This window comes from Rhea pennata, chromosome 11 (genome assembly GCF_028389875.1).
Source record: "Rhea pennata isolate bPtePen1 chromosome 11, bPtePen1.pri, whole genome shotgun sequence".
Lineage (NCBI taxonomy): Eukaryota > Metazoa > Chordata > Aves > Rheiformes > Rheidae > Rhea > Rhea pennata.
The window spans coordinates 15,702,687-15,728,076 of record NC_084673.1 but is presented as its reverse complement, the minus strand read 5'-3'; the positions used below and the strand labels follow the sequence as shown (position 1 = coordinate 15,728,076).

Here is a 25,390-nt window from a genome sequence, read left to right as displayed (position 1 = left end):
ATCATCCCCCAGTTGCATTAGTTATTGCATGTGAGCTAGTAATGATGAATTTCAAACTGAGGAAACCTTAATTATGAATTTTAAAGGGGCTTTAAATATTTCCTCTTGCTGCCTTTCTCTTCAAAAACTCACCCTTCCATTAGCACTGGTTGGTGCCATGTGCATTTTATATCATATGATGCAGGACCAGCTGCACAACCCTGTTAAGGTTATGGATGCATTCCTCTTGAATTTTGTGGGAAATGGCAAAGAATGACATTCTTGTGTTTAACGGAAATATTAACTAAAGAGTGAGTTAATATGCTTACTCAGAACTTTTGCAGTGGCACCTCCTGATTTCTTGTGCTTTCTATGTTTGTTATGTTTTTTTTTTCCTTTAGGAAACCCAGCTGTCTGATGTTCATATTATTACTGTTTATTCACTGATATCCTACCTGATGAAGTTCCTCATGTCTTAGTGCTAATATGTGTGTTGAAAGTTTCCTTGCACAGTACTTTCAAGTTGAAAATCAACTTATATCCCCATGTTGTAACTTCTAATGAAGGCTGAATGCATGCTGAAGCATTTACAGGGTCAAGAAGTGAAATATCTGTGTTTGAGCACTCACTCAAAATTACTCCAGTAAAATCAGCCTTGAAATCCTAAAATCAATGAAGTATCAAGGAAAACTGAAGTCATTTTTTTCTTTAGTGACATACTTGGTGTGTACACAGATGAGAGTGGTACGGGACGTCACGGAGAATCCTTCTAGGACAGTTTACCTTACGACTTCAAATGAAAGTCAAATGTTCATTACAGGTAACTCAAGCTAGTGTCAGTTTTATGTAGTTATAATCTTATTTCATTGAAAAAGATATTTTAGTAATTTCAAGGTCAATGTCTTTCATTGAAACAGAGAGAAGTCTGTTTTTATAACAAAAAATGTGCATAGTATTAGTTTTCATAAGTTTACCTATCAGAACTAACCTTGAATTTATAATGAAATAACGTTGCCAAAGAAAAGTGGGGGGTTACATTCTGATGAGACATTAATGGGTGTATCTTATTAAAAAGTGCATAACTATTATTATTAGCTTAAGTCAAATATTTACTAATTCTTTCCAGACTCTTTTGATCATTTGATAGTGTAACAATGCATATAACCACTTCCTTTAAAAAAAGAAAAAAGGAAGAAAAAAAACATTTGCAGTTTTCCTTGATTGCACATTTCCTTATTACAAAAAAATATATAGTTGTGCTAAACTTATTTTTTTTACCCTACCCCCCCAAAAAAAAAGGAGCGCTCTTATGTTTTTTTTTTCCCAATGTGCAAGGCTGTATGCAGATTACATGGCTTGAAAAGGGATGTGGTGCTGGGCTGCAATGAAAGTGTGTTTCTTCTAGCTGGACTTGTTTGAATACTCTCTGCTTCAGTGCAGTGCTCTGTGGCCCTGTGATACTGTATGCTAGATATTGTTAGTCAGCATGTCACAGGCAGGATGAGGCGCAACTGTTTCTGGCACATTTGCTCCTGAATCAGGAGACAGGTCGCGCAGCACAGTATTGCAGGTGAGTGGTGTACTGGCATAATTGCAAGGGAACACAAGATTTGATAGGTGTAGCTTTCCCATGTTTGTCTATCCAGCTCATTCCTTCGGTATTCCTAATAGCCCGCACACCAATGGGTCTGAGTCTTAACCACTGATGAGTAGGAACAGAGAAAAATACGTGCTAGAAAATTACCTGAACCTAGTCAGTAGTATACACACAGTCTTCCCTGACAAGCATTTTGTGCTTGATTGGGCTAGCAAAGCAAGCTTATCTTTTTCTTAACAGATTTCTAATGATTTAATTTGTTCCTAAATGAAGAGCTTAAGATTTTTCTTCCTCGTGTTTCTTCTCTGTCATTTGTGCTTGGCTTTCTCATTAAATGTTTCAGTCCAAACTTTCCTCTTTCTAACTTGAATTCATTTCATGTTCATTTGGGTCCTAAATGAGAACCGAAGCTAGAGATTGCAAAACACTGGAGATACATTTCAATTCACAGTTCAGAAGCAGACTTGTTCAGGTTACAATTTACTTGCTGAAACTAGTATTTAGAGTTAGTATCTTGATTTTAAATCGGCCAGCAATAAATTCATGTCTTACCAGTCGCCTTTCAGCAAAAATCCTGGCTGAAACCTGTGAAAGATGACTTGTGTTCTTTCCTGCTGAGATTACAAAAGAAAGAAGAAAGTGTAGGTCTTCTTCAGTGTAATAGAACTATTTATTGATCTTTTATTTTGTATGCTCATGTGCAAGAGTATTCTATCAGCATTTTTTTCATCATTTTATTTCTTTTTACTGTTCAATATTTATCTAACTTTCAGTTCGAAATGCAAGTGTTAGTCAAGGAATTCAAAATAGGCATTTCATTATACACCATTGAGTAGATCTCCTTGCATTCTCTAGTACAGTTTTTCTTCATTCTTTTTTCTATGGGCTGTTCAGGATACTTTCAAGATGAAAACTGATTACGGTAACCTACTTTATTCTTTGATACCTGATCATTTTGTTTTTAAAGGGTGGCACAAGGGCCAGCCATACACCAAGGATGCCAAAGTGAAAAACTTTATTCAGTGGACTAAAACACAGAGTGAAGCTGATCAAATGAAGAAAACTGTCATTGGTGGCTATTACCCTTTTCCACGCCCTCCAAGTAACTTTTTGAGATATTGTAAAAACAATAAAGGTACGCTATCAAGTGTCTTTAAGATTTATAGCCTTTTTCAGTTCAGTCTTATTCGAAGCATTTAAAACTACAGTTCATTTAAAAAGCAACACAGATATTTTTAGATATTACACAAGTTTGTATTAATAATGGCTTGTGATTTAGTTTGCATTAATAACTTTCAGAAAAGTTACAGAGAGAAACTTTCACAACTAAAAATGTATCATATGCTAAATCCTCATCTTACAGAAAATGTCATGGGTCCATGAGCTGCAGGCAAACTGTAACAACTTGAGCTGCAGATCTTCCCACCAGAAGTTTTACTCTGAATATTATGCTAAATCAAAATTAACGACAGTTATACTGAAAAATATAACAAAACTTTCATCTGGAACCAAGTAATGATACCTATTTGTTAGTACATACTAAAAGATGCTTGTGGGCTGAAAAAGTATATTCTTCAATTTTTTTCATGTGATGTGAACAACAAAAGGGTTTAAAATTCTTCAAAAGTTCAAATTTAAAACAGTTAAATATTAAGCAGAAATGCTATTCAATTTTCTTTTGAGTCTTGTGTTCAGACATTCTGATACTCTGTTTAAAGCTTGTTCGTGGGAATTGCTTTTTGCAGTTGAATCGATTTTGAAAGCCATAGGTGAAATGGGAAGAGAGATTGAAGACTTGCACTACAGGGAGCACAAGCGCATTGCTATTCAGGGAATAATTAGTGCCATAAGATACGTCAGCTTTAGTAATGCAGCTCAAGATGCCTCGGGAGTGGAACCTGCTCAGGTACAGTGCTTAAAAATTAATGCTATAGTACTTGGGCAACTATGATCATAATGAGAACCGAGAATTTTGCGTATGAACTCAGCACATAGTTATATTGCTTCTTAGTTAACTGTATTTGCCATTTTGAGAGTGAAAGAAGTTTTGAAAGTCATAGTTTAAAACTTTTTAAAAACAATGATCTAGTGCTTTTCTTGAGAGTATTCTGGCAGTCTTCCATAAAAGTACGTAAGTGTTTAGAAGTTATCAACTGACCAGGTAACTTACATTAATATAAAATAGAATGTAGGAGAGCTTATTACTTCAGTGTACTCACTGTCACTTCCTAAACAGAATTTATCTTAATTTGATAAGAGAATTTCTGTTAGATATACCTCCTAGTCTCTTGTGACTTTCAAAAGGTAGGATAAATAATTCAGTTAGCTTTAAAAGTTGTTTGAAGAAAACAAAATTTTAGGTTTTTGAGTTAGAAGCAACCATGTGAAGTGTTTTTTTAACTATTAAATAATTACCTGTGGTTGCAGAAAGCTGCTTCTCCATCTGTTGAAAGTTCTGTCATGTCAAAGGAAGATTGTGTTCACAAGGGAAAAACCAGAAACCTTCAAAATAAAGAAGTTAAGTCTCTTCTTGGTGGACGTTACTCTCCTCGGGAACGACATCAGCTTCAAGCTCAACTACCAAGAAAGAGTTCAGTCAAGAGAAAGATAACACACAGATTACATACAGATACAGAACAGTAAGCTGTTTTCATAAAGTATTAGGTTGAAAGGTAACTTCTCGGTGAGCAGTAGAAATAGGTAGTGAATCTTCTCAGAAGTATTTAAGTAAATTATTTCAGAACCAAGGCTGCAGAAAAGCATACAAAAAGCTTAAAAGCTCAATTCTTAAGAGGTGGTTTATATATGTTAGCATCAGATGATGATGATGGTTACACTGTTAGGCTAATGAATGGTTAAAGCAGATGTGTCTGGTTGATGATGCACTCTTCTGACTAATATTTACGCTACTTTGTTGTTGATCTTGGAGACTTTGAATAAATAGTTGTTAGTTCTTGAGCAAGGGATAGTTCAGTAATTAGATGTGGAACAAGCATCAGCTACAGTGGTGAAGAAATCAGATTTCTTCATTGAAAATACAGAATCAGAAGGAATAATGTTTAGTGTACCTATTCTGTAGGGGGAAAAAAAAGTGCTTGTGTGTTTGAATCTTTCTGGTTAATGGAAGGTATTCCATGCAGCTGTAACTTGCTGTCAGAAAGACAAATAGAGGACAGTAATGTAGTAACCTAAAGGCTCAAAATAACTTGTAGTACTTACTTCTGTTTGTGTTACAGGTCATGCAATTGTGTTGCACCTAGTCAGGCATAGGCAAAGGATATCAATCCAATATAAGGAAAAAAAAAAAAGTTCTTTCTAATGCAACCTTGTTAGTTTCAAGAGTAGAATTTCTGCTTGTAAAGGATTTCCCATTGTTGCAGTGTTTGTGCAAAATCCAGTGTAGCCATATGCAGTGTTACAGAGCCTAGTATGTATTGAGAGATTCAATCTTAAAATATCTAGCAAACCATGATTCTTTTCATGTACAGTTCTCATCATGTAAAAAAGGTCAGGCATTCAGAACATTTTGAGGGTATATGAGATGAAATATAACTAAGATTGAATGAAAACTTAAGGTAAGCAAACCCTTAGTGAACAGAAGTTCTATCTTTGCACTGTTACTTCACATTTATTAGTGGATTTCCCTTCTATAAGAAAAATTCCAAAATTTGATTTTAATAGGTTTTGCTTTTCTCCTGAAAAAAAAAGCATGCATCTTTGCTCCATATATTTTAATTTAATGGAAGACTGTACAATAATGGTGAATTTCCTATTTTAAGGGGAAGTGGATCTGTTATTCCTGTATCATCTCATGCTTATTTCACACGATCTACAACAAAGAAATTCGGGTAAGTCATGTGACAATAGTCGTGTTAAATAATTGTAGTGATGAAACAAATCTGAAGTCAGACTGTCGTAGGCTAAGAATCAGTATGGAAGTGAAATAAAAGAACAGGGTAGATTTTAAAATTTTCTGCTTGCTTCCTAGGCACTAATTCTAGTTTGAACGTATCAGATTATTCTGAAATACAATGTTGAATGCGCTATTAAGAACACTTTTGTAGTAGTATTTAGGGAAATATATAGGAACTGAGGTCCTTCATGGTGAGCAGAGAAATACACAGTCTTTGTTTTAGAGATTACGATTTAAATAGGAAAGTCACAGGTAGGAGGGAGAGATGCTTAATTATCAACCAGAGTGAACAGTGTGCTAGCATGCATGGATTTGCTGGTGATAATTGAGCCACACATGGTCCTTGGTGCTACTGAGGTGTAAGTGTAGTTATCCATGATAAGTCATTTCATAGAATCACAGAATTGGTAAGGTTGGAAGGGACCTCTGGAGATCATCTAGTCAAGCCCCCAAACGAGTGGCTTGTATGGGGATCAAACCCGCAACCCTCGTGTTATTAGCACTACGCTCTAACCAACTGAGCTAAATCAAATCCTCATTTGGCTCCTCCTTCCACTACCCAACCCTAAGTCTTTACTGAACTCAGTTTGGATCCAGAGAAGTATTTGAAAAAGCAATCTAGGTAGGAGTTTTAAATCCAGAGCCCTGACAAGTCTGGAGCCTAATGAAATAATAACTAAAAACGGGAAAATAATATGAAAGCTAAATGCCTGTTCTTATTTGTTAGTCTAGAATAAAAGCTACTTTAAAATTTATAATTGGCAGCTTCATTGTTAGTGTAATTACAATGGTTGTGCAGTAACCTTTTCTTAGGTTTACTACAGACTTGGTGAGTATTTGTTTAAGGGCCTTTAATTCTTCTCATTTGTTCCAAATACAGATTGAGTAACCTGATGAAAGGAACATTAGAACTTTTTGGTGTGAATCAGTTTAAATGTCTGTTTCCTTGGAGATGGTGATTTAAACCTGTGTCATGAATATCTGTGACTCTTAGTTGACTGTTCAGCTTCCTCTTAGCATCTCTTTCCTCCTCACCAAAAAGAAAAATCATGATCCTAGGGATATAGCAAAACTTGTTATAACAGAGTTGATAATAAGATGTTAACAATTCAGCCAATGTTATTTCTTTACATGTACACCTGTTTTCTCAAAAAACATTTTTGGGGAGCTGTATTCAGAAAAGCCTTTCTGTGGGATAAACTAGGCTCTGTTGAGCTCACGTTTTTGTTTGCTTTTGCCGTCTTGGTAGATACTGCATTTTGTAGGAAAAATGGCTGTTAGACCCTGCAACTCATTCATTCAGCCTGATGCCAGGCTTTAAGAACATGTCTGGCAGACTGGTGTCTTTCAAGTCATGTAGCCCCTGAGGGTAACCCAGGCCAGACTCAACTGTTAGGCTTTCTGTTCAACAGCAGCCAACTCCACTGGTCCATCAGCACATACATGTCTCTGAGCTGAGCCTGACACCTGCTGTCTTGTGAACAAGCAGCAATGTAGTCATGAGACATAGGAAGCACGTGGGGGTATTGTGGTGCAGGAGTGTTGGGGGACTTGTGGCATAAGTCTATAGGAAAATCAGGACATTTTTTGGAATCTGAGGATTCTTTTGCTTGCTGAAAAATGTTTCTTTTTTTTTTTTTTTCTTGGAGGGCGGTGGTGGAAAGAATGTTTTCTCCCCATTTTTTTACAAGTGAAACAAAAAGTTAAGGCATGTTTACTTTGTTCTCTGCTTTTCTCAATCTGCTACTATCCTCGCTACCTGTGTGTCCACTCTATGCCATTAGTACTAGAACCTCAGCTAAAGGAGGACAAAGTCTGTGTTGGATTATGGAGAACTGTTTCACTCTATGTAATTAAAAGGTAACTCAAGAGTATTTCTGTAATTAACTGTGAAGTTGTGCTGAATGCTTCAAATTGCAGAAGAAAAATGGGGAAAAAAAAATGTACCTTAAACTTGCATCATTTTCTGTTCTGTTGCTTAAAAGTAGCAGAATGTCAGCTTTTGCCATGAAGCATTTTAATACATGGACAAAATAAAAACAGTAGATATGTGTTTTGAAGTTCAGGTTCTAGCTTAATTTATTTTGTGTCAAGTATTCTGTGCAGTTTTTCAGCATGCTGTTGCATTGTTGAAGGGTTTTTTTTTTGTTTTTAAATAGAAATAGTTTATTTTAAGGCTCTTTATCTGACAGCTTCAATTCCTACATTTCTGAGGTAGCTGTCATTAATGTGATGTAATATAGTATTACCAGGATGTTCAAGAAGAGTTCTGATTATTAAGGGTTTGAGAAAGGAAAAGGTAAGAGGAAACTGGTTACTTTATTATTATCATTGATATTTATATCTTACTGGTAGAGACATTCAACATAAATGTATTTTTAAGCATTTAATATACCTGAAAGTAGTTTAATTGATAGCTTATTGTCCATGAAGAAAAATCAGGAATTTCAGAAAGGCTTATTTTTATGTGGAAGTGGGGGAAAAAAACACAGTAGTTTTCTTAGTATTTTAATCCGTAGAAGTTTAGCACTGCAGTTATGGAATTGCTGATGTATTTCATATTCATGCTCTAAATTGCATCAGGATAACTTATTTGTATGCTTTTATCTTTGCAGTTTCACTCCTAAAATATTTAATGTGCCATAGACCCCTTTCTCCTTTTTTCCTTCTGCTCCTCTACCCATCGTGCTCTATCACATGGGGAAATTCAGTCTGAGATTTGCATGGTCGAAAGTTTCCTGAAATCTGATGGTTTTTTCAGACCTCCTCCCCCCTTTTTTTTCACAAAAGGGGTGAAATTGATAAGTAAACCATCAAATTATATAGACAAATTATTGTGGAAAGCTCTTTGTCTGTTACTTGTCATAGTAAATGACAGTATCATAGTGTTGTCATGACATTACATTTCAATTAAGCTGGTATCAAACCAGTTTGTAAAGTAAGGCTTGTCTAATCTATTATGTTTGTCAAGGTTTTTTCTTTGCTTGTTTTGAGGCCCTTTCATCATTCTTGCATAACTACAAGTTGTAACTATTTTCTTCCTTAATTTATTTTTTGAGCGCTGGGAAACAGGTGTGGATCACAAGATGTCGTTGTTATATCAGGGCTTTCTACAGTTATTCATCTGCCTTCTACTTCAGTTAATGTTGTTTTCCTTGACAATATTTTAAAGTAAAAAGACTGAAAAAGTGAATACCAATGCATCTGGAAATACCTAAGTGAGCATCTTTGAAATGGAGAGCCTGCAGAACGCAAGCTGGGAACAGCAAATGAGTATATTGCAAGCCCTCATAAAACTGGCATGGGCAAATAGAAAGATAAATGCTTTGGGTTACGACAGCCAAAGCATATTGCAATGAATTGAAGGACTTGGGTTATGTCAGGGGGCTTGCAGATGTTCTGGCTGGAAAAGAAGCTTCTAAGCTGTTCAGTGTACGCGGATAATTTCCCCTTGCTTATCAGCCCAGCACAAGTTACACTGTTCACACAAAGTCCAGCACGAAGCAGTCCTGTGAGGATAACACATCAGGGTGTGTATGAGAAATCATTACAGCCATAGATCTATGCTAGAATTTAGGAAAAACTGTGACAAGTTGTTTCTGTGCTTTTCAGAGGCACTACCAGCTCTAAATCAGATCTCCTCACTTTGAAAAATATACAGTTTTAAGAGGAAAAGAACCATTTCCATAATATCAACTTGTCAGAGGTGTGACTTGATTTAATCCTCTGCTTAAATTAAGAGTGAAGTTGACATGTAATGGGTAAAAAGAAAAACGTATCTTAACTGACGTGTCAATTTCTTCATAAAGGTGCACTAGATTTTCTTCTCTCTAATTGAGAAGTCTGAGTCTTCAAAGGGAGAGTTAATTTTGTAGGCATTAATTTTTAATTAGACTTATTTTGTTAATACTTTTTAATGTCTTCTAATAAGTTAGAAATTTATTAGTATAGCTTGTGTTTAAATGTTTAATGTATTTTTATACATGTACAATAGTAGTTATTTTCTGTGATGGTTCTTATAAAATGAATTAACTGAAATCCTTCATAAGATATTATTTTTATGGGAACATTCTTTTATTTAACAATAGCAACATGGTAGGCATGATGTAATTAATGAATTACCTTTTTAGAAGGAAACAAGCTATCTTGCTATCTTTCATAAAAAAAAAAAGCATGAAAATACCACTACACTAACTCAGGTCTGCCATCTTGCATGTATCTTTGAGGTTCCCCTGCACCTCAAAACTTCTGTAAAAATATTTTGGACCATAAGGGCACATATAAATTTTCATTTACCAATACTTTCAACGTAACTCTGCTCAAAAGCTGGGGTTGGTAGTGGGGAGCAAGTAGGGTCACACTGTTTTAAAGTTTTCTATGAGGTAGCTTTTTTTTTTTTATCTTCAAAATCAAGTATCTAGAAGCTAATTTGTACAGTCCCTACTGCTAAAATGAGAAGTCTTTTGTGTCTGAAGTTGGCCGATCACAATAAGATCATTCTAACACTTAGCCCACAGATGACAGTTCACTTCATAAAATGTATTTACACTGTGGTTTCAGAGTATGAATTTCCTTCCACTTAAATTTTATCTTAAATATTTTTCATTTACTGTGAAACATTCACATTATATTTTTCAAGATTTATCCTCAATATGAGATGGGAAAAGTCATGCAAAACTCTAAATACTTAAAACTGAAATATAGAATGTGCCACAAAACAGAATGTAAGGTTTGATTCCTTCTTTACTGTTCTCACATTTTTTTTCTGTGTATTTGCAGTTACAGTATTTTGTTAGTTACTATTTTGATTATCTAGAATTTTAATGGTACCTGAGTATAGTGTTGCCTATGTCTCAGTTGTTTATCATGCACAATAGTCTCCCCCCCCCCCAAATTTATTCAGACATCATAATAAAGGGCAATGGAGCAAAGAAGAAAGGAATAAATGGGACCAAGAGCTTATTTTACAAGGGTGTGGCTGAAGTAATATATTTTATGCTCTTCTACTGTGTAATATCCTAGGCAATTGGTTAGCAATTATTAGAGAATAGTGTTGCTTACAGTTAATTCAAAAGTCATAATTAAAAATGAAACTAAAACAAAAATCCAGTTTGTTTCATTGAACTGATTGTTCTGGCAAGGTAGTATGTTTGAAGGAAAACCTGCATGCAATTTCTCTTATCATTTTGGATTCTGGAGTGGTATCTCTGCTCCATTCTTGCTTTGTTTTTGACTGCTGTAGTTTGCTGATATGTAAGTATAATAGCATGCCCTGGAGTCCTCTTTTAGAATAAAGTTAGAAACCTATTGCAGTCTTACGTTCAGGTTTTAGTGTCATGCTGTTCCCAAAAGATGCCTGGTAAAGGGCAACCAACAGTAGACTTTTTTTTGGAGGTGTAGAATACTTTTCTGTTTATTTCATAGAGCAATGTAATAATGCAATTCTTGTCCTGAGCTCTTCAAAACTGATTTACTGAGCACAGTACATCTCATTAACTGCTATATTCCACCTCTTGTGATGTGAAACCAGGTACTAATGCTCCTTCGTTCTAATTTGTATCATTTATCAGTAGAAACCTGTCAAGTTTTGAAGTTTTGCTGTGTAGTGTTTGAAGTTAAATAGATTTTAAAATATATACACTATGCCTTTTTTTTTTTAATAGCTTGAATGAATTTCAGCATGAAGATTTTGTGCAAAATAAAAATGGAGAGGTTGTATCAGAAAGTTTACACTACTGTGCAGGTATGTTTCAAATAGTTGTTACATTAACTTTAATAGAGTTTTGAGTCTGCTTCCTCTCTTCAGGTTCAAAACAGTCAACAGAGTTATCCTTACAGGACAGCTTTTATATGCATCTGGTTGCATCAACCTCTAGGGAGCCACAGTAGCAATGTATTGTTAATGTTGTAGCGCTTGGGTAGGTCCCTGACGTGTTCTGGAGGATGCCTGGAGGGATAGTGCGGGGCTGTTTTCAAGTATGGAGAATAAATTCTTAATGTTGCTTTAGACCAGCTTTAAGTCAGTTTTGTACCTCAGAAGCACTGCGTGGTAGACTTAGTAGAAAAAGACTTTTATCTCCTGTTGACAGTTTCCTTGCAACAGTGATCTATGTGATGCAATTGTTCCTGTTCAGGAAGATAGCCTCAAAGCTGCATAAGTACATAATTAAAGGGGCAAATACAGGATGTGGAGGAAGTAGATGGAACATAAAAAGCAGTAGTTAGAACAACGTTTTTTTTTTTTTTTTTTTTTTTCCCTTCATGTTAGTGTTATCAAATTCCTATTCTTCCTCTACAGTTGAAATATGAACGCATGTTCTAAGCATTACTTCCTTGAAATCTGTTCTGGGGTAAAGGAAGAAGTCTAATTTGTTAGTTGTCATTAAGTGTAGCTTGGTCTGTTTTTTATTTCATGCAAATATTTTGACATGTTTTCCTCTTTTCAAAGCTGACTAAACATAGTCTGATTCATGTAACTATCTAAAAATCTGTCTACTTTTAGCATCTGTCCCAGCATTAACATCAGCATATTTACTTTTATATGTACTCATATTATGTCTTCATTGTTCAACTTTTTATTTGTGCAAGGCAGCAGTTCGTCTTAATATACTCCACTCATATTCTTGATAGGTTGCTACAGTAGTTTTCTCCGTTCTGTTGCTTTAAAGCAATAGAATTTACAGTAAATATTCTCAAATGTTTAATATATTAGAGATTGAAATGATGAGAAAACTTCCACATTGAAGTAAAATTTGTACAGGTAACCATATAAAGTGGAGTTTTACTCAACGGAAAAAGACCAGCAGTAGGTACTATATAAAAATATGTTCCTTAAAAATCAGAAAGTGTATCCTTAAAAATCAGAAAGTGTATCTGTAAGCAAGTTTGATAAATAATGACTTTATGTTGTTCGTCCTTGGTGAAATTTCCATCCTTTAAAAATGAGGAGTTGAACTGGGCTTTTATAATTATTTTTACAGGAATTCTTGGTAGACATAGCTGTAGTGTTTATTGTACTATACTGTCTCCAGAGTTGTTAAGATATTGTGTAGATCTCATAAAATAAATGCATGTGTTTGTTTTCAAGCAGATTGGCTTAAAAAAGCAGGAGAAGGGGAAGGCATGCATGGAATGCATGCATTTATTAACAGTAGGAAAAAAATGTCACAGCATATTTAGCTACTTAAAGTATGACTTTAATTTAAATGACTTCTTTGCATGTCATATTATCAGAGTTTGCAAGATGCAGACAGAGGTACCATATTCCACATTCGAAAAGTAAGAACTTCGGCATCTTTTCTTATATGAACTATTTTCCACTTTCCTAAGAAGCCTTATTTAACTTCAGTTGACTGACACTTTGAATGCAGTCTGAAATAAATGATCTCATATCAAACATAAGTTTGAAATAACTATGTGAATATTCTATTATATTGAGCTAGTAAACGGATGTGCATGTTTTCCTTGCACAGTGTCAGTCCTAGTGGCAATATTTTTGTTAGGTTTACATGAAATACTAATGGTTGGCAGATGCTAGCTTACTCTAAATGACAGCAAGCTTATATTCTCTTTAACAGCCTTACTACTTATGATACACATATGAAACTGGACACCTGTTTTCTGTGATGATAAATCACATATACTTGTTTTTCCATTTACTGATACTCAGGCCACACATAATGTTTCAAAATGTAAAAAAAAGTTACTCTGAGCTTCTTAGTGTTGTTGCTATGGTCCCAGGTAGGTTGTGTTTTTTTTTTTTTTTTTTTTTTTTTTTTTTTTTTTTTTTTTTTTTCTGAAAATACCTGCAAGGGAAACTGCCCTTAATTCAGAAGTTATTCATGGGAATATAAATTGTTCCCCCCCCCCCCCGCCATCCTTTTACAGCTACCTATTAGCAGTGTTGACACTTCCATCCCTTGGCAGCTCCGTTTCATAGCAACTTAAATCAACAGTAGCAGTTCTTAAATAGTCATTTGACAGGCATACGGACAGCCTTGCTGTAAGAGTTTTGTCTGAAATCTTCCCTGGCTGTTGTACTAGATCTTTTAAGCAGTGTCATAACCATGGATTTATTTGGGAAAAGTCAAGAGAAAGGTGTGAAAGTGAAGCAGATATCCAAAATAAAATAAAATATTAAATTGTATTTTTAACTGTTAAAATATTTTGAAAAGGAAAGAAACAGTATTGGGGTAAATATCACTCTCATTGGAATTTCATTCACTCCAGATACTATTTTTTTGCAAGAAGTTATGAACAAGCAGGAAAGTATGGTAGTCTGCTCTCTGACATAAGGTGGAACATAACTATAAAGCAGAAATGCACTGACTTGGATTTACTAGCCAATGTGTTTGCAAGAAAAGTGCTTTATAGTTACAGTGTAGGCTGAGGATCAAATTAACTGCTAATCTTAAGCAAGAAAATAACATCTGCTGTGTACTATAATTAGACAGTAGATATAAAAAGACCTTTCTGGTAACTGAACTCAAAATATGATTCATTTTAATTACTCTGTGTGAGAGAAATCATGTGTTTAAATGTTCACCAAAGCCGTTTTTATATTTTTGACTGATTTAAAGCAGAAAGTAATGTTTGCTGCTAAGAAGCTCTCTTGAGGCTAGAGAAGTTCAAATACTCGCTTTATTTTTCTTCTGAAGTATGGTCACATTGTTACAGATTTCAGCATCTTATGGTTAAAAAAAAATCTGGGTGCTGTTTCTACTGTGCTGTCATAATTATGCATCTGTTTATGCTAATTTAAATGCAAATGTGCAGATCAGACATGGAAATTATAGCCCCAATAATATATTGAGGGAGAAAGGTAAAGGAAAAGCATGGTTGAAGTTTCAGAAAGACTTTTAATCTTACTATTTATATTCTGGAACTTTTTAAATTTTATTTGCAGAATTTGTAGTATCAAGTCTTCATGCTTGTTACAGACAGTAGCAGTTGTATCTTCTTTCGTAATATAATTATACAGAATATCCCAATAAAATGTTATATCAGATAGTTATCTTTCTAACCAGATGGATGTTTATTTGTTCAAAATTATCAAATTTCCACGTTACTGCCTTTTTCACACATTAAATCACTGGTGTAGCATTGCATAGCTCTGGTGTTCTTGCTACCAAAACATATGGTGCTAGATGTGAGGTGATACAATATGCTGTTAGTAAGATGAAAAGGTTAAAAGTGAATTTTACCATGGCTGACACTTAATTTGAGGGATGATAACTTAATATCATAATTTTCCATTTATTTTTGATTAATGTTGCTTAGTAGTGATTTTCTCAAATGCATTGCCACTGTAATTCCTGTAATTTCTTCAAAACGGTGAAGAAAAATGAGTCTTCATGTAGCAGCTTCCATGTGCCCTCTTTCCCCAAATGATTAATTCTAGTTTTGTGAAAAAAGCACTGCAGTTTGCTTTATGCAATCTGTAACATGCTTTTGATTTCAGTATCAACTTTCTTTAAATTCATTGTTACTTGTTGTCTAATGCAATACATCAAACTTCTTATTTCACATTTAATGTTCTTGCATGTGTTGTATCAAGTTTATCTATGTACATTCTGTTTTCTTCGCTTTTTGATGCTCTGATATGCCATCTTAATAATTACAGCACTGAAAAGAAAATAAGCAAATAAAAAAGCATATGCTTACAGGGAAATATTGGAGTGGATGTCCAGTTCAGAGGCTACTTGATGAGAACAAGTTTTGGATGAGATGGAGATACTGAGCTACAGTGGGAATATTTTGAAATGGGTGTTAAACCATTCAGTGCTTGCCTCCAAAACTAGGAGTAATGATGTGTGTGAGGCTTTGCCATTAACAATCCTCAAGTTATGTATAATCAGGAAAAAAAAGATTGAATCGTTGGCTATATAACAAGACATTTGAAGTAATCAAGCTTAAACTTCAATGCAAGAATATTTATTATACAAAGGATGGAAAAATTTATCTATGCTTGTTGCCATTTTAAACGTATATTTTCATGGTTTCTAGATATTCATGAAGCAAAAGTTGTACTCTCTCTAAAAACAAGCAATTATGTTCTCTTTCGTATGGTGGAGTAAGTATTTTTATTACAAATCGAGCCTCTAAGTATGCCTGGTCACTGTCATTCCAGCCCTAGCTTAATTCATTGTGTTTTTTTGCTTTGAATTTCTTATTTAGTAAAGAAGTAGTATAATTCCATGGTCATATGAGCAACTAAATATTTGCTTATTTGCTATGTTTATAATAGACCAAGAAGGAATGAGTGACATACCTGAAACTGGAGAGACTGGAAGAACTTGTGATTCATGGCAGAGTGACCTGTGGGCAAAAGTAAAAGACAAGTTAATGAAGTATTTGCATCACAGCACCGTTTTCCCAGAAAGCATCCCGCGTAAATTTGACTATGTACACAAGGACTTACTTATGCAACAGTATAACCTTCATGCAGCAGTCCACCAGCCAAAAGAATATAGATCAGATAAAAATATCAATGAATTTAAAAGTGCTAGTGGCCTTGGGTATTATGAAGTGACAGTACTTGGTAAGTATTTGGTAGCTTGGCTTCCAAAGAAGATTAAGCCCTCGCAGTATAAGATTTTAGGTGTTGGCTGTGTAAAATTAAGAATGTATTATATCTTCAGCAGTAACTGAATGAATTTGTGTATTCTTTTAAGTTTAAAAAATGATTGATGTTTTAGATTTCTGTTAGAGGAATGAACCAAGCTTGTTTTTGTAGGATATTTGAAGCACTAGTCTGACATCTATTTTACAGAGTATTGGAGAAGTATTTTTTGTTTTCATACCACCTTCAAGAACTAAAGTATTTTTGACAAAAATCTGCAAATGCTTTTGAAATTTTGAACAGAAGCATTCACTTTAAAGTTAATTTTAGCAAATAAGTATGTGAAGTTTCATCATCTTGCCCGTTTTCTTTAGTCTAGATCAAAATATTCATTGTATTTTCTATTGCAAGATAGTTCTGGAAAAAGCTGTGATTCTGGTCAAAAATGTCATCACATCTTTGATTAAAGTATTTGAGTATTTACAGCCATTAGAATTCTGGGAATTGCACAAGTGCTATACCACATACTTAGAGTTACGCTGTTTGTAAAATGAATTACTTTGTCCTTATACCATTGAAAGAGTTAAAAAGAGTGCAAAATGGCTTCAAATACTGGTTGAATGTATTCTGAGCAAGCGGCATTGTTAACCTTAAATCATAATATGTTATAACATCATACCAATTTCAATGTGCATATGTATATTCCCTACTGAAATACATTATTAGACCTTGGTTATTGCATAATGGACAAAGGGCACATAAATAAAAATCTTCTGATGAGTTATCAGTGTTCAGCATTCAGTAGTCTGGTTTTTTAAAAAAATGAAGAAATAAATGATGTATGAAGTTGCTAATGGACTGGAGATGAAGTATTCTGCTAATGTAAGTATCTTTTTCAACAGGTATAAACCATGATGTAGCAATAGATGTTGCATTCCTTCCGCTGTTTTGTCCTGAAGATACCCACTTACTTCAAATAGAGGACATTCAAAATGATACATTATTATCCTGTATGAGTTGCATCTCTGCATGTCATCAGAAGGCCAGTAGCAATGGAGGGCTTCATGACATGTTTCCACTTTCAAGTAAGACTAGCTTTCTCAGACGTTACCTGCTGTTTCTTGTTTTAACTCTAAATGCGATAGTAATCTTCTATAGAAATTTCTTGTAGATCAAGTGTTTTTCACATCTTCAATGAAGTATATGTGAGTTCTGTGTAACCACCTTTATTGAATAGATGTAATCCTGGATTTTCAAGCCAGTTTTTACTGGACCTATTTTTATACTTTGAAGATAATATTGTAATGCTCAAAACAAACTCCCAATGACCTAGATAGCATTTGCAATTATTTGCTGATAGAAAAGGATACTGACATAGAAGTCAGTATGTATGTCCAAATATGTGAATATTTGGCTTGATCTGCTTCATGATAGAGTGGAATAAGTACCAGTCAATCACTCCATTTCACTAAAGTCACTTAGAACAGCTGATTTAACGCAACCTACAGGATCTATAAGCTGACGTATTTGTCTGCTGTTAAACTATTTTCCTTCAGGTTATGATTCTAGCTACTGGTAGCTAACAACAAACACAGTGAAGACTGTCAATTTGTGTATCATACTGGAAAGTGCTATATAAGCATAGTGTTTTCCTGCATGTATATATCTACACAGACAACCTGATTTTATTCAGATACATCTTTATTTACATTGAGTAATAACTGTGAAATCTGAGAATCACTAATATTTAGGTAATGCACATTTCAGCTTTTCCATATCTAAGTTCAACTACTGTCATTTCTAGTGATTGAATTTGGTAATAAATTTCTGGAAGAAAAAAAGAAAAGAATGTTTATAGTAGGCCAGCACTTTATATACCTCAGGTTAGCCCTTCAGTGAAAGAAGGTTGAATGTGTGCACATTACTGCATGGAAAACATTGATTCAGCCTACTTTTTTAGTGTACATTCATGAAAACTACTTTTTTTTAACTTCAAGGTGAAATTGTAAAAGCAGCGGTGGATCTAGATGGCAAACATGTTGTCTGTATCTTGGACGTCTGTCACTTGGGTGATGATAAGGTGGAAGTCTTTCTGAGCAAAATCTACAGGACAGTGGAACCTGATGTGCTGGATCCAATGTAACTTAATAACTTATTTTTCACACATATATTGTTCAAAAGGAGGGAAATAAAATTGCTGTAACTTGGAATGCACCCTCTACACATTGCACTTTCCTAGACCTAGCAGAGACAACAACAACAAAAAGTTATAATGTCTTAAAGCAATTGTAGTTGTTGTCTGTGTAACTAAGAAAGACAATTGTTGCCCTTACTTTTGTCAGCCTCAGAACAGGCTATTATAACCCTCTTACACAATGTCGTGGTCACCTATGTTCAAGAAGGATGACTAGGGAATACAGTAAGCTTATCTTCTGATAAAGCAAGGAGTAAGACTGTCATCTCTCTCTGCCTACATGTACATACACAGGAAATGTATATGTCAAGGTGGGCACTACAAGGAGAGACAAGCTTTCCCAACATTAAAGGCAATGTTGGCAAAAGAATTAACTGCCGTGAAATAAATTTAGGCTGGAAATTAGAATCATTTTGAGGAGCAGATTTATGTTCTGCTATGATCTCTCAGTGGGAGCACTAGAGACAGCCTAACTGCTTTCTAAGTTTGATGCTTACTGTTTTTGTGAAAGGAGTTATATATCATGGTGCCTTTAATACCAGGGACTGGGGATAGTGATCCAAGAAGTCACTTCAGTTCTTTTTACCTAAGCAAAGTCAGCTGCATTTTTTTATATGTCTACTTTTGTACATACAGTGTTGGGTTGTGAGTGTAGCACCCAAAGGTTTTTAATGTATTTTATTTATTAAACAAAGGAAACATTGAAATATTAAAAAACAAAACTTTCTCTTTGATAGTGGATTTAGCTTGTGACTTTGCAAGAGAAAAACTGATTTTTAAGGAGTGCTTAGCATGCCAGGGTGCACAGTTTGTCACACATTATTATTATTTTTTCTGTTAATCATCACTGGTACTATCATCTTCCTTTTTAGTAATAGCTGTATTCTGAACACATGAAGGAACTTGGCAGGAGCAAGAAGCTGCTGCTTGGACAAGAGCAAGGGACTGCATAAAATATAGTCAACTGACTATATACCAAGTAGCAGCTACTGGCTACTGCTGAATTCAGAAACAACTCCACTTTTTCCTCGCCTATGAAACATTGGCCTTAAATCAGTTTTACAGCTAGATCCTTAGGAAGTTGTTCTCTAGCAGGAGCTAGAACATACAGCTATTTAATAGCTTGCCCATATGAAATGTTGATTTTGGATCAGGTCTTTGAAAAGAAATGACTGCAGCTTGGAAGCTTGCCAGTTAAATTGTACCATTATTGACCAAAGCTCATGGAGTTAATTTATAGGAACAGATTTATTCTTCTTTTACAGAAAACTTCCTTGGGTCATTTTAGCAGCCTGTTATCAATTGTTGAGTAGCTCATTCAAATAGGAGACTTACTGGTGTCTGCTCTGGGGACAGTGGACATTTTCTTTAGTGCTTCAACTCTGTACCTAGCTTCAGTTAAAGTTAATTGAAGGAGAAGCTTAACTATGTCTATTATAGTGCAGTTTCATAGGTAACTTCAGATAGAAAGTTTTAATATTCTAAAGAAATAGATAAAATTATTCTGTTTCTAGTATAATTTACAGTTTTAAAATGTATTAATGGAAAAACATTAATTTAAATATGCACAGAGAGTAAAAGTTAATTAAATGTGACTATGTATTGTATGTTTGTATTTTATATGAATGGTATAGTATTACTTCTAGAGCGGTGCTTCTCAACCCATGGCTTTCAGAATACATAGTAACTTTTGAAACCTGATGGTATTCATGGCCACGGAAGGCAAAATTAAAACACACCAATAAGAGAAGAACGTGGTGTTGCTTTCAATTTGTTTGTGTAATTTGGTTGCTTATGGGTATGTGAAGATTAGGGGTCATTGCTCTAGAGAGAAAGATATTCGCACCAGCACTTCGTGTTCCAAACTGAGCCATGCTGACTGTGTCAGCCAGTGTTTTTTATTTAGATATACTTCAAGTCGAAGTCTAAGTTTAATGAAATCATTATTTCCAAAAGGCAATTTGTAAAGTAATTATCTTTGTATACTAGAATTGATGTGGTAGACCCTGATACAGAGCCACTGTATTCAGTTGTTGTAGCCACTGAATTCATCCCATGCAATAGAAATCCAGCAAAAGTTCAGTTTGCTGAGTTGCACTGATTACTACTCTTTAAACATGTAGCATTAATCACTTGATCCTCCATGTTAGAACTTCCTAACTCTAAAAGAAAAATTAGAATGGTGTGAAATGTGCATAATATGAGCTAAAGACTTTTAAAGTGTATAATTTTACTTTACAGAAGTATTATTTGAATTTTTTCATGGTAAAAAGTGGGAAGGCAATATGAACAGAATGAAGTGCCTATGTTAGAAGCCTAGGCTCCTAGTGTAGCTTGAGGATATATAATACCTGTATTAGACGTGGAATTTGGATAGTGTGGGTCATTCTTTAGAGGCACTTACTCCATTGACATAAATTATTTGGAATTTAATATTCCAGCTTCAGTTTTTGAAGTGTTGTAGTGTTAATATATGGTTCTACCAGTCTGTCTATCTCCTTCCTCACTGCCAAAACAGTGCTGTAGACCTTGAGGATAAGCTCAAGTCTCTGCAGTCAAACTACTTGCTGTTTTACTTCACTCAGTGTTGTTTCATGCAAGTATAAAACCAAAGTATTTTTGATCGTGAAACTGTCAAAATATGTTAATTATCCATATGAAACTAACATAAAAAGTCTTTCTTTGTGCAAAATATACCATAAGAATCGTCTTTCGTACTGCTGTGTATTGCCACTGTTGAGGGTATGTTACCACCAGAGAATATTGCAGGCATATCCCCTAACTGTAATACTCATATCCAACCAAAAAACTGTATTCTAAAATCTTAAGTTTCTGTGTTTTATGTGTTCTTAGCATTAATTTCAAGGAAAACAAGGGGAAGGTAAACAGAGTGTAACTGATGGTACTTTTGAGTGTATAAAACTTTTAAGTCATAGATCTTAGAGGTAAGATCAGTTTCAACTTAATGTAATGTAGAATTAGTGTATCATTGAAAACTAGAGACTATGAATAAATGAATTTATATCTTAAGATGTCTTGGATTATTTCTTTTAATTTTGTAGATTCACCTCTAAAAGCTGTTTCAGTATTCAAAGAATCTCTATTGCAGCTCCTCTTGGCTTGCAACACTATACAGGATGACTTTAGCAGAAAAATTAGAAGAAGGTCTGGATGACTTCGTAATTTGTCCTTTTAGTGTTTACAGGGGATTAACTTTCAGTTCTGCTGTCCATGATGTGTGCAGCATTCCTTTTCCCCTTCATTATGGACTGCAAAGTTGTGAATAGAACAAAATTTGAAATGTTACTAGTGTGAGAAAATGGGATCTACGGGAAAACGGGAAACTAGTCAATGGTTCTGGACTACAACTCTGAATTTAGGGGAGGAACTTAGAGGACTTACATGCTGAAATGGAGAGTTGTGTGACAATAACTCAAGCATCTCAGTGAGAATTGAAAGGAGGGAACTTGGGTGGGGAAAAAATGGGCTGAAAGGTCATTTGGTTGTAAGATGAGTTTAATTGATTTTGCATCTTTTAACATGGCAATCAATGTTAAAATCAGTTCATTATGAACACCAGAATAAGCTGGACCTGACAGAGCAGGTGACTGATAGGACCAGAAAGAAGGAAGGGGGGGGGGGGAAGAGAGTACTTGGCTATTGGTGTGTAAGATGAGTAAGGTGTGTTGGGTGGTTTTTTTTAGTTTTGTTCGGTTTTGACGTTTTTAACAAGGCCATTTGCATCCCAGATTGTGTTGTGAAGTGAGAACCCTGAGTTACATCTCTGAAGGAAAGATGAGCTTGTCCTTTGCAAGTGATATTCAGGTTGAAATAGGAGACTTCCTGGAGCAGCAGCCTCAAAGCAATCTCTTATGAAACACCATCAAGGCTAAAACTTGTTCAGAAATGTGAGTGGAGGAGAGAGGTAATCATGCTTCATAAAGAGTAGAAGAAACTTAGAGCCAAAGAATACTTGCAGGGATGCAAACTAAAAGAACCTGTGTAACAATAAGTAGGTGTGTCGCCTGTTTTCCTTCTCACTCCCCCCATGCCTCCAGATAAGTTTGCTGACGCACTGAGGACTTAGGTGGGTGGTGTCAAGTTCCTGTTGGGAACTGAAATTTCAAGCTAATCAGCAGACTGAGGGCTAACAATGGCCACCAGCAGCCGAAAATAGCTGTAGACATCTAAATTTTGTACTTAAATGAATAAGCAATGAAGCAGGAGAATAATTTCAATTTGTCCTGCCTCCTCGTAATTATTAATATTTTATTCAAGGCTGCAGGGACACTTCCTGTGAATGCCTTTGTGAGTTTATTCTATTTCAACAGTACTGGTAACAGGTCTATGTCTGAGCAGTGTGAATGTGGCCTGTATGGATTAAACTCTCCTCTGCTTAGTGCTCAGGGGCTTGTGGGCATTCCTAAATCTGCTAATCTTCAAGCCTGTGACTTGAATACCCAGTTCACCAGCATGGAACCGCCATGGATAGCACTGATTGAAAGAGGCAATTGCACTTTTGCTGAAAAAATTAAGCTGGCAGCCAGAAGGGGTGCAACAGCAGCTGTGATCTACAATGCCGCAGACAAAGGCAATTACCCCATTCCGATGTCACATATTGGTGAGTACTATGGTGTGAAGCTCTAGAACCTGATCATTTCTGTTAAATTTGATCCAGAACAACACAGTTGAGCTATAAGGAAGCGTTTGTGTTTGTGAGTGTTTGTGTTTGTTGCTTTAACCAAGATATTCAATGGAAGAAAAATGTATTATGCAATTCAAATGTTTTGTGCTTATTAAGAAATACTCTGTTGTTGTGCTCTGAGCTTGGTGCAGTCTAGCCAGGCTAGAGAGTCTCTAAACTTAGTACCATTAGTAACCTTCAGCTTGTGAGTGACTGTATTATAGATAGGTGCTTTGCAAACAGCAAGGCAGACCTTGCTGCTTTTTTTCAATTGCTTTAATCCTTTCTGAATAGTAGCTTATCTCTGCCTTTTTTGGGATTCCTTAACCAAAGATTAGACAAGATGATCGTGATGGCTTCTTCTAGCCCTAATAACTATGAATCTATTGTTAGTGAGGAGCTATGAAGTCAGCTGTGATACTGCATTGCTTGGCTTTCATCTCTTTGTAAATTCATCTGGGTCAACATGCCTAATATGCAATTTAGCATCAAGCTTAAGTATATGTAGTTCCTTCCTGCGTGGTGTATTTTGGTAGTGCTATGCTAGGAATCCTTTGGCTTAAATCTTGCTTGTCTGATTTTGTCAGCGTTCACAAATTTTTAAGCTAGAGAGGCTAGCAATTTACTGCTGAGACCCTCTATACTGCTTTGGCTTAACATTTCAGGAAGATTTCTAGTTAGGAAGTCCCAGACTGGACAGTTTGCAAGAGTCAGCCAGCACCAGGTCTTGAGCAGGCTGGTACATGGTTTTAGTTATGCATCTCCTGTTCAGTAGGAGCAGCCCGTGTGAGTCTGAGCCCCAGAACATTCATCCTAGACAAAGTCCTGCATGACACAATAAAAATTTGCTCTATGGCACTGAGAGCACAGTGCTGTGTTGTAATATGCAACTAACTTTGACTCTTCTAGTGTTATGCTAGAGTTAGTGTCTCTGAATAGAACGTGAAATGCATTACTGGAAATGTAAGTGTGGTCAATAAACCAAAGACTTTGTTCCAACACTGGAGAAAGTGATTTAGACTTAAGTGGACAGCATATCAAGATTCAAATATAACTTGATATTTTGGGTTGATTTTGGATCTTGTCAGTTTATATAAATCTGCATAAATAAAAAGCAGGTTTATGTAGCTGCAGAATTGGCATTAGCTGAATTTCCTGTGGAGCAGTAGTGACCCCAGCTGGACCAAAGTGTTAATGTGGCTGGAGCCGATCCGCATCATTCAATGGCGTCTTCCGGCAACGCAATTCCCGTGGAAGGTGGTGTAGGGCACTGCAGGGAGCAGAGCGGGATCCTTGCTTTGGCACATTGACAGCATTGTTCAGACAGCTGGGATGTCTCACACAGGACACTGGGAACTGACTTCAGAAATAAGGCAATTACTTAAGAAGAATTCTGAAACCAGACCCTATTTTTTTTTTCTAAAACTGCTAAGATTTTTAAGCTTTTGGAAGAAGCAGATATACCACCCAAGAGACAGACTCATCTTTCTTAATTTAATTCATTTAGTTTTCCCAAAGGCAAGTTGTGATTTTTATAGGACCACTTCTTTTAGATGCAATGTGAAGATCTATTTGGTGTCAAAGAAGGCTTGTAAATCAGTGCAGTGTTCACATGTGTTGGATGCAGTAAGGGTAAAATATTTTAGTGAGGTGAGTTCTTGACTTCACCTAGACAGTATAGAAGAAGGATATTCTCTCTCATATAACTGTCTGTTTCCCTCGTTGCTGTGTGTTGGCTCATACATTCTTTAGGTAAAATAGAAATGCCTGGGAGAGGGGTAATCTATGCGCTGTATCATAAACGCTTGTGGGCAATCAAACAAAAAGTGCTTGTAGCTGCTTTTTTCTTTCTCTTTTTTTTTTATTTTTTTATTTTTTTTTTGTTTTTTTAATGATACAACTTTTCAAAGAGCTGGGAAGGGAAATGTGCTATTGGGATGGAATCTACCAAAAGTGACATCATCCAAAGAGAGGGTTATTCAGCCATGGTGACTAACGCTCTCGTTATTTGGTTAAGGGACCCTTGGAGGTGAGATGTAGCCCTGTTGGTGGGGCACTGAGAGCAAATCTGCTTAGCCAATGCCAGCAATCTACAAGTTGATGATTAAACTATGAACGGCAACCTCTGGGGTTATCGCTGGCTATCAACCAGAGCTGGGCCAGCCATCCTCAGTCGTGCGGCTGTATTTGCCTGCTACTGTGTGCAGCTGTAGGAATTCAGTCACGTTGGTTATTTATTAGGCTTTTGAGCCTTGGCTGCTATTTATCTCGGTTCCTTCGTCTTGCTTCCTGCTGCCTTTAATGTGAAATCAATAGAGGTTTTTAGCCAACCTTATTTTCTGTTACAACAGCACAACACTCTGTCTATATTTCATATAAATAATTTCATAAAACACCTTCTGTGTCTTACAGCAATGTTCTGTTTAACTTTGTTCTGAGCAAAGTTCAGGTGCCCAGGAAAT

General features: G+C 35.6%; 2 protein-coding genes across 2 annotated transcripts in view; both read left to right on the top strand.

Moving 5' to 3' along the window:
• RADX (RPA1 related single stranded DNA binding protein, X-linked) overlaps positions 1-21,274 on the top strand; it is a 29,569-nt gene extending 8,295 nt beyond the window's left edge. The window contains exons 7-15 of the mRNA XM_062584919.1: positions 692-799; positions 2,544-2,711; positions 3,322-3,482; positions 4,004-4,215; positions 5,356-5,424; positions 11,153-11,232; positions 15,736-16,029; positions 16,953-17,135; positions 18,048-21,274. Coding sequence (XP_062440903.1) covers positions 692-799; positions 2,544-2,711; positions 3,322-3,482; positions 4,004-4,215; positions 5,356-5,424; positions 11,153-11,232; positions 15,736-16,029; positions 16,953-17,135; positions 18,048-18,193 — 1,421 coding nt within the window. The 3' untranslated portion in view covers positions 18,194-21,274. The remainder of the gene's footprint in view (positions 1-691; positions 800-2,543; positions 2,712-3,321; positions 3,483-4,003; positions 4,216-5,355; positions 5,425-11,152; positions 11,233-15,735; positions 16,030-16,952; positions 17,136-18,047) is intronic.
• A 1,131-nt stretch (positions 21,275-22,405) lies between these two features.
• Positions 22,406-25,390, top strand: part of RNF128 (ring finger protein 128) — a 46,269-nt gene continuing 43,284 nt past the window's right edge. The window contains exon 1 of the mRNA XM_062584545.1: positions 22,406-22,865. Coding sequence (XP_062440529.1) covers positions 22,460-22,865 — 406 coding nt within the window. The 5' untranslated portion in view covers positions 22,406-22,459. The remainder of the gene's footprint in view (positions 22,866-25,390) is intronic.